This window comes from Natator depressus, chromosome 2 (genome assembly GCF_965152275.1).
Source record: "Natator depressus isolate rNatDep1 chromosome 2, rNatDep2.hap1, whole genome shotgun sequence".
Taxonomy (NCBI): Eukaryota; Metazoa; Chordata; order Testudines; family Cheloniidae; genus Natator; species Natator depressus.
The window spans coordinates 10222683-10237527 of record NC_134235.1 but is presented as its reverse complement, the minus strand read 5'-3'; the positions used below and the strand labels follow the sequence as shown (position 1 = coordinate 10237527).

The 14845-nt window shown below is 41.4% G+C and overlaps 1 protein-coding gene across 4 annotated transcripts in view; it reads right to left on the bottom strand.

Annotated features, from left to right (window-relative positions):
• Window positions 1-14845, bottom strand: part of TRAPPC9 (trafficking protein particle complex subunit 9) — an 806604-nt gene that overhangs the window by 760183 nt on the left and 31576 nt on the right. For all 4 annotated transcript variants that reach the window (XM_074943804.1, XM_074943805.1, XM_074943807.1 and 1 more), the window contains 2 exons: window positions 3112-3233; window positions 1121-1246 (listed from right to left, as the gene is read on the bottom strand). In XM_074943804.1, coding sequence (XP_074799905.1) covers window positions 1121-1246; window positions 3112-3233 — 248 coding nt within the window. The remainder of the gene's footprint in view (window positions 1-1120; window positions 1247-3111; window positions 3234-14845) is intronic.

Genomic DNA, 14845 nt, shown 5'->3' with positions numbered 1-14845 from the left:
TCACTGTTTAAAAAAATTGCCTTATTTTAGTCTACATTTCTAGTTTCAACTTTCAGTCACTGGATCTTTTTATGCTTTCCTTGATAGATTAAAGAGCTCTGCACTAAAAGTATGTACTGGAGTAAAGGTTTCTATTAGTTCTTTGTTATACATTTTCTAAACACAGAGGAAGACAGTCCTTTGTCTTCAGGGCATACAATCTGGGAATCATTCTCCAGAAGAACTTTTTCTATTCAGCCACTTGTTTAGTAGTTGAGGACTCAGAATGTGGAGCATTCTGACAACAAATTGGCCTCTGCCCACTTGACAAGCAAAAATGACTTCGTGCTTTGACCTCTGAACATACTCCCTCCACTAGTACAGTAATAGAGATTCACCTAGTCAGCTGTCCTGCAGGGAAGGACTCTGCATCCCTTCTGCAAGCGACAGTTGAATGAAGTGATCATTGCCGTTGTACCAACCTGTTAAGGATGTGTTTTCTACACATAACTGCAGGCTGGAAGTGCCAAGCGTGAAGTATTCCACAAGTTCCAGGACATATTCATAGAATAATTTCTCTTTCAAGGATCACATTGTCTGAGCGGACAATTTGTCCAATTGAGGATCACTGTAAGACCCTCACCATATGAAAGACTTATTCGTGTAATGTGATATATTTTTATGCTGGGCCTTAAGTCTGGTTTTCAGGGGTTTTATTTTTTTTTAAATAATAAAATATACTGTATTGTACATATAATGTCCATACCTCATATAACAGACACAGCTGAGGAATAATAGGTATGATACGACTGATAATGTGGCCAATTTTCTCTAGCATAGCTTTCCAATAAGACCTTTGACACCTGGGCATCCCTAAGACACATTTATTCTTCACTTGAAGAGTATCTCATACACCAAGCGTCCACATTTTAGATGGAGTTGTTAGTGTTTCTAACATGTTTTGAAATCATGGGATGTAAGGCACTAAAGAGGTGTAAAGCATTAGTTTTATGACAGAATAGCAAAACAAGGTTCCTAAATTCAAGGATTTTTCACCCCTTAATGATTTTTTTATTCTCAGTTTAATAAAAGAAAAAAAAAGAAAAAAAAACACACCACACACAACAGTTTATACACTCACCTGACGAAGGTTGATATAAACTGCATTCTGAAGAAACTCTGAAGCTTCCATGCTTCTTTTCTGTATTGCCAGGACTCTCACTGCCTTCACACAGGCTTCCAGCTCAATCACACCAGCATTTTTATACTTTAAAAAAGAGGAAACAAAAATAACTGAAGTGCAGAGGATATGCTCTGAGGACGCAGCCTAGACACAGAAATCTGGAAAGAGTCCAGTATGGCTGATGGATTTAAAATTTCCTTTTAATCTCCATTTAAGGATCAATCAAAAGAATATCTGCCTTTCCTATTTCTTCAGGTCTTCCCTGCCTCCTCCTTCACACGCTCCTGAGACTAATGTTCTAAATATTTGATTCCAGGAAAGGTACCATTACTTGCAACCCCTTCAATAAACTCAAGACACCTCTCAGAGATTGCTCCAGCATACATGTAGTATGTTAGTCAGCTTACACAGTAACATGTCTGTCATAAATATAAAGGGAAGGGTAAACACCTTTAAATCCCTCCTGGTCAGAGGAAAAATCCTTTCACCTGTAAAGGGTTAAGAAGCTAAGACAACCTCGCTGGCACCTGACCAAAATGACCAATGAGGAGACAAGATACTTTCAAACCGGGGCGGGGGGGGAGGAGACGACAAAGGGTTCTCTCAGTGTCTGTTGTTTTTGCTGGGACCAGAGCAGGAATGCAGGTCAGAACTCCTGTAAAAAAAGTCAGTAAGCAATCTAGTTAGATATGCATTAGATTCTGTTTTGTTTAAATGGCTGATAAAATAAGCTGTGCTGAATGGAATGTATATTCCTGTTTTTGTATCTTTTTGTAACTTAAGGTTTAGCCTAGAGGGATTCTCTCTGTTTTGAATCTGATTACCCTGTAAGGTATTTACCATCCTGACTTTACAGAGGTGATTCTTTTACTTTTTCTTCAATTAAAATTCTTCTTCTAAGAACCTGATTGCTTTTTCATTGTTCTTAAGATCCAAAGGTTTGGGTCTGCGTTCACCTATGCAAATTGGTGAGGATTTTTTATCAAGCCTTCCGCAGGAAAGAGGGTGTAGGGCTTGAGGGGATTTTGGGGGGAAAGACGTTTCCAAGCGGGCTCTTTCCCTGTTATGTATTTGTTAGACGCTTGGTGGTGGCAGCAATAAGGTCCAGGGACAAAAGGTAAAATACTTTGTACCCTGGGGAAGTTTTAACCTAAGCTGGTAAAAATAAGCTTAGGGGGTTTTTCATGCAGATCCCCACATCTGTACCCTAGAGTTCAGAGTGGGGAAGGAACCTTGACAATGTTAATTATAGAACTATATGCATGAATATTCAAAAGTGTAACTGTGCCCACCAATTAACAGAAAACTTCCCCAAAATAACTAGCATTAATAAAAGCACTTAATTAGTATTTATTTTTAGAGGGGTGTATGAACGTAATCTACAGACCTTACAGTCTAAAGGCACAAGTGGTACAGCACATAGTACTACTCAACAGAACACCATAGGGCTTGTCTACACTTACATTTTATAGCGCTCTAACTTGCTGGCTAAGGCGTGTGAAAGATCACCCCTTTGAGCGCAGCAAGTCTGAGGCTCCCAGCGCTCTGAACTAATCCCCTCGTGGAGGCGGATTACCAGCTCTCTCCCAGCATTCGCGCGTGATCACACTTGCACTTCAAAGCGCTCCCGCAGCAGCGCTTTGAAGTTTCTAGTGTAGCCATGCCCACAGTTTGAGGTTGGTCCCTTATAGTGTGAAGGCTTAACCAGAATTCTGAAATGGCCAGATCCTCTATCAGAAAGCAGACTCTGTATTCCCTCTGTGTGCTGTACTGTTGTAAGTTACTCATGTTTCTTACAACATTATTGTACCCTTACACAAATGAAAAGAATGTGCCAACATTTATATGTACTTTAAGGCAGGTGATCTTTAACACCAACTAAAAATGCATTGACAGTACACTGGAATTGATGCATATATGGTAATTTTTCATAATGCACATAAGGTTACCTTGCTGTAGTAAGAAATGGCCTCTTTATATTTATCTATGATGTCTTCAGGGCCAAGACAGTTCTTGGCACGTCCTATTTCAGCACTGGTATCTGCATTTATACCATTTGAAGTGAGGGCACCTACAGTAGAACAGAGTAAGGAATGATCAGGAAGCTTCTAGTTAAAACTAAACATATCTAATATGCTAAAATACAAAATAGGTTTCAGTGAAGTGTACATAATGAATAAATAAATAAATAAAGAAGCCATATCCTGGCTGAGTGACAAATGACTGGAGAATATTATGCCTTACTAAAATGAACTAAAAAATTAATTCACTCATAAAAAATGCAAACAGGAGATATAGCTATCTGGTTATGAAAGAACATTTAATATATGAATTTATGGTCTCCTATACCTACCTGGATGTTCAGACTTTGTTAAAAAAGGGGGGGGGGTTACTTAAAGAATTAAATAACCATAGCCCATTCAAAATGATACAATTTAACTTTGAGAAGCTTTCCATTTGTATGGTTTATGTTTTATTTTAAATTTTATATTTTTAAAAGTTTAGTGCAAAACAATTTTACATAACAAATTTCATAAAATCTACCAGACAATCACTATCAAAACACTTGGAAATCCTTTAAAATGAACTTCTCTCTTTCATATACCTAACCTCAGAAAACCATAGGAAAACAAATAAGCCTTGCAGCACCTCCTAAAGGACATCAAATCTGAGCCTGTCATACCAAGGATACAGGAAGCAGGGGTCGGTCCTGGGGCCGGTTTTGTTCAATATCTTCATAAATGATCTGGAGGATGGTGTGGATTGCACTCTCAGCAAATTTGCGGATGATACTAAACTGGGAGGAGTGGTAGATACGCTGGAGGGCAGGGATAGGATACAGAGGGACCTAGACAAATTGGAGGACTGGGCCAAAAGAAATCTGATGAGGTTCAATAAGGATAAGTGCAGGGTCCTGCACTTAGGATGGAAGAATCCAATGCACAGCTACAGACTAGGGACCGAATGGCTAGGCAGCAGTTCTGCAGAAAAGGACCTAGGGGTGACAGTGGACGAGAAGCTGGATATGAGTCAACAGTGTGCCCTTGTTGCCAAGAAGGCCAATGGCATTTTGGGATGTATAAGTAGGGGCATAGCCAGCAGATCGAGGGACGTGATCGTTCCCCTCTATTTGACATTGGTGAGGCCTCATCTGGAGTACTGTGTCCAGTTTTGGGCCCCACACTACAACAAGGATGTGGAAAAATTGGAGAGAGTCCAGCAAAGGGCAACAAAAATGATTAGGGGTCTGGAACACATGACTTATGAGGAGAGGCTGAGGGAACTGGGATTGTTTAGTCTGCAGAAGAGAAGAATGAGGGGGGATTTGATAGCTGCTTTCAACTACCTGAGAGGTGGTTCCAAAGAGGATGGTTCTAAACTATTCTCAGTGGCAGCAGATGACAGAACAAGGAGTAATGGTCTCAAGTTGCAGTGGGGGAGGTTTAGGTTGGATATTAGGAAAAAACTTTTTCACTAGGAGGGTGGTGCAACACTGGAATGCGTTACCTAGGGAGGTGGTAGAATCTCCTTCCTTAGAAGTTTTTAAGGTCAGGCTTGACAAAGCCCTGGTTGGGATGATTTAATTGGGGACTGGTCCTGCTTTGAGCAAGGGGTTGGACTAGATGACCTCCTGAGGTCCCTTCCAACCCTGATATTCTGTGATTCTATGAAGCAAACTCACATCCTGAGGGCCTCCTAACCAAGCACATATTGCAACCAGCCCCCTCCAACTCTCTGGCCTCCCTCCAAGCCTGTTTAATCACTAACACCTGTTATTCCCCTTCGCTTCATCTCTTTCCCAAAAATTAAAATAAAGGGATTGTGTCAAAGAAGGGGAAATTTAAGCAATGAGATATTGTGCCCATACCACCCTAATTACCACCCTAATTCCTTTGCTTGTATGTTTATCCTTGTCCATTTGTGTTTTGTCTTTTTAAGCTGCAAGCTCTTCAAGGAAAGGGACCATATATCCCATGGGTTTAAGAGTCTAGCACAACAGGGCCCGAAACCTGACTGGGTCCTTTGGAGGCTCCCGCAATACAAATAATACTAACAAACAATAACCATTGCCCTTGCTAAGAATTCAAAGAAACTCTTCCTATTATTTAGAGTAAACTATGGACCTTAATAATGAAACTATCATTATTATAACTGGAATATTGAGCAATTTTCAAAGTTTGTATTTTAGAAGATATTTTACTGTACAAATCCATTTAGCACGTATTTATAACATTTTGGTTTTTTCATGCAACATGATACTAGTATATATGATACTATATGTATTTATCAAATAGGAACATACAGCTCTGGAGAGTTTTATAAATGTTTTACAGCTCCAAGTCAATTAGAAACGTCATTTTATACAGAAGTCGGTGATAAGAAGTGGTACAGATTTACTATTTTGAAAATCTAAAAGCTGAAACAATTTCTGTAAAGTCCTTTTTAACAGGATGTCTTCACAATTGTCAGTTTAGAAAACAGAATTATAACTTATTTATATAAATTTGCGTGATATATATCATACATACAATATAAACATTGAATAATCAATAGTGATCCAGGCGTAAGCGCTCTTAAAATTTAGCAGTGGATTAAATTTTGGTTCCAATGATGTTTATTGGCATAATATAAAACAACATTCGAGTATTTTTCAAGTCAAATATTCCAATTACTGTGTTTATGTAACAGCCTAAAACCAGAAGAAAATGTTAACAAGCTGGAATAGGGAACAGACCCTCACACAAAATCCAGTATACAGTCTCAATGTGAAACCATCCTGAACATCAAACCAATTGTGTTAAGTTTTTAATAAGTTGTTCAGAATTCTGAAGATCTAATATAACGATGGTATTTCATTTCCAGGTAAAATAATAATTTTATTGCTACACATTCTACACATCATGTATGTTTCATTTATGAATTACTGGCCTCCATGTAACAACTCCTTCACCATTAAGAGTCAATACTGGATCCATGTATGTTTCACTCTGGATATTATTGCATACTTGACCAAAGATGGAAATCAAAAGTTTGAGGTGACAGAAAAACCATCCATTACAAATAATGATAGGACTAATGATTACTTTGAATCCCCCATTAGTAACCAGTGGACAATCGTAGATAAACATGTGAGAACTGATGAATTAGTTAATGTTCTACATCAAGTTTTCAGAGTATGATTCATTTTGATAAGATATTAATATTCACAGGCCTATACTCCAACTTATTCTACCAATAAAATATCAAAATATTGTGCAAAATTATACTGAAGGGATGTTTCATGAGAGAACTATTTTGATATAGATGATCAGTGTTTGAAAAATCCACTCATTAGGTGAGAGAAAGACGTTTTCCCTAGTGAGCGGAGAAGACCTAAACTATCAATTTTAGCAGAATTATCTTACTGTTGCAAAGATTAAATTTCACTCACATTTGAAAGATAAGTGATACAGTTTCATCTTTCTGAATCTGTAGGCAGACAATTCCAATATTTCTCTGCTGCTAAAAGTTTTCCCACACAGCAGCAGAGTAAAATTAAGATGACTGGTCATTTTCACTAAAAACACTTCAGATACCGGTGGACAAAAAAAGCAAGGCAGTCTTGGACCATGTCGGTTTCATAACACTACTGAGGAAAGCTACCAGAAAATAGATACCAAAAGTTATTCAAATAGCAGATCCTCCCCAGAACAGATGCTGGGAGAGAGATGAGAAGATAAACCTTTTTCTTCCCCTCCCCATTTTTGCAAATCTCAAGAAGATGGAGGAGTAGAGTGTAAGTCAGTCTTGCTGGAGCCCTAGACATAACTAAGAGTATGAACCAGAGTAGGCCTAGGCAGTATAGTAACACACCAGGTATTGGCTAACTAAGTAAGCACGTTCCTTACCAGAGAGAATGGTACAGAAACACCTACAGTTCTCAAGCAACTGTGTAAACAAATTCCCAAGAGATTGTACAGGAAAACATTGACCCCTCATAAGATAAGAATGTGATGACAGGATAATGGATGAGGATGTTTTGTTCTAACTAGAAGGTACAAGGTATAAAGGCGGTACACTCCTGATTTTGCTAGTTAACACTTAACTTGTTTGTATCAATGTATAAAGGGGGCACCTTTGTATCAGCCGAGGGGACAGCATCCTGTTATGCCGACTGAGCCTTTACCCTGTCATAGGAAAACCTCTGTTAGTGTCCCTGTGACCAACTGGACAGGGCACTAGTACTGTGCTGTGCTGACAGTAAACTTGGCCAACCATCTTTACCACCAAATGAGCCTGTAGACTCTCTTTACAAATAATATTGAGGTTTGCTGAATCAACATGCTGCCCTCTCTGACAGTGCAGCTAACACTGGAGGCTTCAAGAATAACACTAACAATTCTGCAGCACCAGCAACACTCTGCAGCACTAACATGGAGAATAGTCTCAAGGTCCTGGAGTGTGAGAAAAGACTCCTTCCTTCCTCCCTTCCAAAAAATAAAACCCAAGGGCACCATTAAAAGAATTCCTAGCACCCTATCCCTTGCCAACAATCAGAGGTGGGGCAATGGGCTTCTCACCAGGGACATCACTGGTGGAGGCCCACCATATCTACCTCTGACTAACTGGTTTAGTCCTCCAGCCAGTAGAGGTCTTAAATTTTTGAATCTTAGTATCAGACAGTGGTGATATCAGGTATCAGGAGGAGAAGGACCTTGGAGTACTGGTTGATCACAGGATGACTACAAGCCCCCAATGTGATGTGGCCGTGAAAAAAGCTAATGCAGTCTTGGGATGCATTAGGCAAGTTATTTCCAGTAGAGATAAGGAGCAGTAGCTGTCATATCTCAACTTAAGTAAGGCTTTTGATACACAAACTAGAGAAGTATAGCCGAGACGAACCTACTATAAGGTGGGTGCACAGTCGGCTGGAAAACCATACTCAGAGAGTAGTCATTAATGGCTCAAAAATCAAGCTGGAAGCGCATATCAAACGGGGTCCCACAAGGATCTGTCCTGGGTCTGTTTCTGTTCAATACCTTCATGAATGATTTGGATAAGGATATACAGAGTATACTTATAAAGTTTTCAGACGGTACCAAGCTGTGAGAGGTTGCAAGCGCTTTAGAGGATGAAATTCAATAAGTACAAATGCAAAACTATTACAACCTAGGAAGGAATAATCAACTGTCAATCAAGCAAATACAAAATGAGAAATGACTGCCTAGGAAGGAGTACTGCAGAAAAGGATCTGAGGGTTATAGTGGATCACAAACTAAATATGATTCAACAATACAGTACTGTTGCAAAAAAGCAAATATTCTGGGATGTATTAGCAGGAGTCTTGTAAGCAAGACACAAGAAGTAATTCTTCCACTCTACTCCGCACTGATAAGGTCTCAACTGGAGTACAGTTCTGGGCACCACACTTCAGGACAAATTGGAGAAAGTCCAGAGGAGAGCAACAAAAATGATTAACGGTCTAGAAAACACGATCTATGAGGAAAGATTGAAAAATTTGGGTTTGTTTAGTCGGGAAAAGAGAAGACAGAGGGGACATAACAGTTATCAAGTTTGTAAAAGTTTGTTACAAGAAGGAGAAAGAAAAATTGTTTTTCTTAACTTCTGAGGCTAGGACAAGAAGCAGTGGGCTTAAAATTCAGCAAGGGAGATTTAGGTTAGATAGTAGGAAAAACTTAACTGTCGGGTAGTTAACCAGAGGAACAAATTACCTGTAGAATCTCTGTCACTGGAGGTTTTTAAGAACAGGTTAGACAAACAGCTGTCAGGGATGGTCTAGAAGATAATACTTAGTCCTGCATCAATCCAGGGGACTGGATTAGATGACCTATTAAGGTTCCTATATTTCTATGATTCTGTATACTTGGGGAAAATCAATATTGTAAAAATAGAGCTGTTAAAGCTAAAACAGTCTTTATCCGGACTTTTATGGTAGTAACTGAGAAAAAAAAGTGAGCAGTAGATTTCAAGTCACTGTCAGGCTAGCCTGAACTGACACGAAATTTAAAAGAAACCACATGGGGAGCACAAAAATAATACTTTTTTAAAAGCTCTGCTCCGTCTTCAGCTATTTGGTCAGATTCTTCTCTCCTTGTGTTATAACTGTGATTCTACAATTTGTATTCAATGGTTTAATTTGTGCTGTTAAAGAATGAGCCAAGAATAATGTTCTGAATAAAAGACTGCTTTGATAAGAAAATAGGGAAATATAGATTCCAAATTACCTGAAATAAAAAATAAAGCTCTTTTACTAGATGCAGCCGCAGATGGTTATGAATGAAGTTATGAAGATAATAAAGCCTTAAAGCCAATAGAGATATTGAAACAGAAAAGGATTAGGAATATAAAGAATGAACCAACAGAAAATACTGCCAGAATACAGTAGTGTTTATAACAGAATGGCTGACAATCTCTAGGATCTCTGAAATTTCTTCAAGTTGATGAACTGAAGGAGATTCAGGAGCTCACTTTCAAAAAAACCTGAAACACAGAAGGCAATCTTGATGGGATTATATGTCCTACTTCAAAATTAAGAAATAAATTCAGAACTGTAAGAAAAATCTCACATTTTCTTCCAGTAATCTAAAATTAGATACATTTTTAAAGGACTAGAGTTTTAAGTAATATTAAATTTTATCTTGCCTCTCTCTGTCTCTATTTTTATATATGTATATAAAGAAAGAATAATAAAATCTTGTTCTACAAGGGTAAACACTACATATAACTATTTAGATGCATTACAGAGAATTTTTGCTTTCCCCTAAATCATAAATAAAGCATTGATCACTAGAAGTGACAGGATACGAGACCAACAATTGGTCTGATCCATTGCAGCATCTCTTATGTTCCTGACAATGCACCCACTTTACCTAAGTCATCTGGCAAAGTCATTCATTTCAAGAAGATATAATGAGATTCTACCTGTCTTTATTCGGTTTAAGTACAGAAAAGAGCAACAAAAATAATTAGGTGTATGAAACAGCTTCCATATGAGGAGAGATTAATAAGACTGGGACTTTTCAGCTTGGAAAAGAGAGACTACTAAGGGGGGTGGGGGGAGAATATGATAAAGGTCTATAAAATTATGACTGGTGTGGAGAAAGTAAATAAGGAAGTGTTATTTACTCCTTCTCATAACACATGAACTAGGGGTCACCAAATGAAATTAACAGGAAGCAAGTTTAAAACAAAAGAAAAGGAAGTATTTCTTCACACAACGCACAGTCAACCTGTAGATCTCTTTGCCAGAAGATGTTGTGAAGCCCAAGTCTAACAGAGTTCAAAAAAGAATGAGATAATTCATGGAGGACAGGTCTATCAAAGGCTATTAGCCAGGATGGACAGGGATGGTGTCCCTAGCCTCTGTTTGCCAGAAACTGGGAATGGGCAACAGGGGATGGATCACTCGATGATTACCTGTTCTGTTCATTCCCTCTGAAGCACCTGGCATTGGCCACTGTTGGAAGACAAGATACGGGGCTATAGAATCATAGAATATCAGGGTTGGAAGGGACCCCAGAAGGTCATCTAGTCCAACCCCCTGCTCAAAGCAGGACCAATTCCCAGTTAAATCATCCCAGCCAGGGCTTTGTCAAGCCTGACCTTAAAAACCTCTAAGGAAGGAGATTCTACCACCTCCCTAGGTAACGCATTCCAGTGTTTCACCACCCTCCTAGTGAAAAAGTTTTTCCTAATATCCAATCTAAACCTCCCCCACTGCAACTTGAGACCATTACTCCTCGTTCTGTCATCTGCTACCATTGAGAACAGTCTAGAGCCATCCTCTTTGGAACCCCCTTTCAGGTAGTTGAAAGCAGCTATCAAATCCCCCCTCATTCTTCTCTTCTGCAGACTAAACAATCCCAGCTCCCTCAGCGTCTCCTCATAAGTCATGTGCTCCAGCCCCCTAATCATTTTTGTTACCCTTCGCTGGACTCTCTCCAATTTATCCACATCCTTCTTGTAGTGTGGGGCCCAAAACTGGACACAGTACTCCAGATGAGGCCTCACCAGTGTCGAATAGAGGGGAACGATCACGTCCCTCGATCTGCTGGCTATGCCCCTACTTATACATCCCAAAATGCCATTAGCCTTCTTGGCAACAAGGGCACACTGCTGACTCATATCCAGCTTCTCGTCCACTGTCACCCCTAGGTCTTTTTCCGCAGAACTGCTGCCTAGCCATTCGGTCCCTAGTCTGTAGCTGTGCATTGGGTTCTTCCATCCTAAGTGCAGGACCCTGCACTTATCCTTATTGAACCTCATCAGATTTCTTTTGGCCCAATCCTCCAATTTGTCTAGGTCCTTCTGTATCCTATCCCTCCCCTCCAGCGTATCTACCACTCCTCCCAGTTTAGTATCATCCGCAAATTTGCTGAGAGTGCAATCCACACCATCCTCCAGATCATTTATGAAGATATTGAACAAAACCGGCCCCAGGACCGACCCCTGGGGCACTCCACTTGACACCGGCTGCCAACTAGACATGGAGCCATTGATCACTACCCGTTGAGCCCGACAATCTAGCCAGCTTTCTACCCACCTTATAGTGCATTCATCCAGCCCATACTTCCTTAACTTGCTGACAAGAATACTGGGGGAGACCGTGTCAAAAGCTTTGCTAAAGTCAAGAAACAATACATCCACTGCTTTCCCTTCATCCACAGAACCAGTAATCTCATCATAAAAGGCGATTAGATTAGTCAGGCATGACCTTCCGTTGGTGAATCCATGCTGACTGTTCCTGATCACTTTCCTCTCATGTAAGTGCTTCAGGATTGATTCTTTGAGGACCTGCTCCATGATTTTTCCAGGGACTGAGGTGAGGCTGACTGGCCTGTAGTTCCCAGGATCCTCCTTCTTCCCTTTTTTAAAGATTGGCACTACATTAGCCTTTTTCCAGTCATCCGGGACTTCCCCCGTTCGCCACGAGTTTTCAAAGATAATGGCCAAGGGCTCTGCAATCACAGCCGCCAATTCCTTCAGCACCCTCGGATGCAACTCGTCCGGCCCCATGGACTTGTGCACGTCCAGCTTTTCTAAATAGTCCCTAACCACCTCTATCTCCACAGAGGGCTGGCCATCTCTTCCCCATTTTGTGATGCCCAGCGCAGCAATCTGGGAGCTGACCTTGTTAGTGAAAACAGAGGCAAAAAAAGCATTGAGTACATTAGCTTTTTCCACATCCTCTGTCACTAGGTTGCCTCCCTCATTCAGGAAGGGGCCCACACTTCCCTTGGCTTTCTTCTTGTTGCCAACATACCTGAAGAAACCCTTCTTGTTACTCTTGACATCTCTTGCTAGCTGCAGCTCCAGGTGCGATTTGGCCCTCCTGATATCTTTCCTACATGCCCGAGCAATATTTTTATACTCTTCCCTGGTCATATGTCCAACCTTCCACTTCTTGTAAGCTTCTTTTTTATGTTTAAGATCCGCTAGGATTTCACCATTAAGCCAAGCTGGTCGCCTGCCATGTTTACTATTCTTTCGACTCATTGGGATGGTTTGTCCCTGTAACCTCAACAGGGATTCCTTGAAATACAGCCAGCTCTCCTGGACTCCCTTCCCCTTCATGTTAGTCCCCCAGGGGATCCTGGCCATCTGTTCCCTGAGGGAGTCGAGGTCTGCTTTCCTGAAGTCCAGGGTCCGTATCCTGCTGCTTACCTTTCTTCCCTGCGTCAGGATCCTGAACTCAACCAACTCATGGTCACTGCCTCCCAGATTCCCATCCACTTTTGCTTCCCCCACTAATTCTACCCGGTTTGTGAGCAGCAGGTCAAGAAAAGCGCCCCCCCTAGTTGGCTCCCCTAGCACTTGCGCCAGGAAATTGTCCCCTACGCTTTCCAAAAACTTCCTGGATTGTCTATGCACCGCTGTATTGCTCTCCCAGCAGATATCAGGAAAATTGAAGTCACCCATGAGAATCAGGGCATGCGATCTAGTAGCTTCCGTGAGTTGCCGGAAGAAAGCCTCATCCACCTCATCCCCCTGGTCCGGTGGTCTATAGCAGACTCCCACCACTACATCACTCTTGTTGCACACACTTCTAAACTTAATCCAGAGACACTCAGGTTTTTCCACAGTTTCGTACCGGAGCTCTGAGCAGTCATACTGCTCCCTTACATACAGTGCTACTCCCCCACCTTTTCTGCCCTGCCTGTCCTTCCTGAACAGTTTATAACCATCCATGACTGTACTCCAGTCATGTGAGTTATCCCACCAAGTCTCTGTTATTCCAATCACGTCGTAGTTCCTTGACATCACCAGGACCTCCAGTTCTCCCTGCTTGTTTCCAAGGCTTTGTGCATTCGTACATAAGCACTTGAGATAACCTGTTGATCGCCCCTCATTCCCAGTATGAGGCAGGAGCCCTCCCCTCACAGACATTCCTGCCTGTGCTTCCTCCCGGTATCCCGCTTTCCCACTTACCTCAGGGCTTTGGTCTCCTTCCCCCGGTGAACCTAGTTTAAAGCCCTCCTCACTAGGTTAGCCAGCCTGCTGGCAAAGATGCTCTTCCCTCTCTTCGTAAGATGGAGCCCGTCTCTGCCCAGCACTCCTCCTTCGTGGAACACCATCCCATGGTCAAAGAATCCAAAGCCTTCTCTCCGACACCACCTGCGTAGCCATTCGTTGACTTCCACGATTCGACGGTCCCTACCCAGGCCTTTTCCTTCCACGGGGAGAATGGACGAGAACACCACTTGCGCCTCCAACTCCTTTATCCTTCTTCCCAGAGCCACGTAGTCTGCAGTGATCCGCTCAAGGTCATTCTTGGCAGTATCATTGGTGCCCACGTGGAGAAGCAGGAAGGGGTAGCGATCCGAGGGCTTGATGAGTCTCGGCAGTCTCTCCGTCACATCGCGAATCTTAGCCCCTGGCAAGCAGCAGACTTCTCGGTTTTCCCGGTCAGGGCGGCAGATAGATGACTCAGTCCCCCGGAGGAGAGAGTCCCCGACCACCACCACCCGCCTTCTCCTCTTGGGAGTGGTGGTCGTGGAACCCCCAACCTCAGGACATCGCATCTCAGCTAGATGGACCTTTGTTCTGATCCAGTATAGCCATTCTTATGTTCTTCTCTCAAAAGAGATCACACACTGCTTTCCTTCATTCCAGTCAAATTTACACTTTCACAAAACAGAGTAACAGAGGTGGAATTGAACATGTAGGATCCTCCATAAGAAGTTCTACTGCTTAAGTTACTGCAAACAACCCGGCTTCCACAAGCCATGAGGAAAAAAAGCAGTGTTGGCACTCTCCCCTTTTATGCCTCCAAGCTTAATCCAGGGGCACAGGCTCCCCTCCAACTGCAGAATTGGAGGAGAAAATTGTGATCTTACATTCTTACATCAATTCCCTTTGTGAGAAAGCTTATTTAGTAATAAAAGCTACTGAAGAATCCCTAAACCAAAAAGTGAATACTGTTTAGACATCTACAGAGCAGCGCTAACCTCATATGGGAACAAATACAATACTGTTCATATGAAAACTACTGGACAATTTTTCATTTAATTCTAAGCAACTGAGCTATGAACAGCTGTCAAGAAAATGGAGAAGAGTGATCTTCACTTAAAAATAAAACTTTAAACAGTGACTGAAACTATTTGAAATGGTCGTTTCAATTTAAGGTGACCCATTTGGCAGTTTCACTGTATCATGTGTTTATTTTTAAAGAAAGTAACAGAC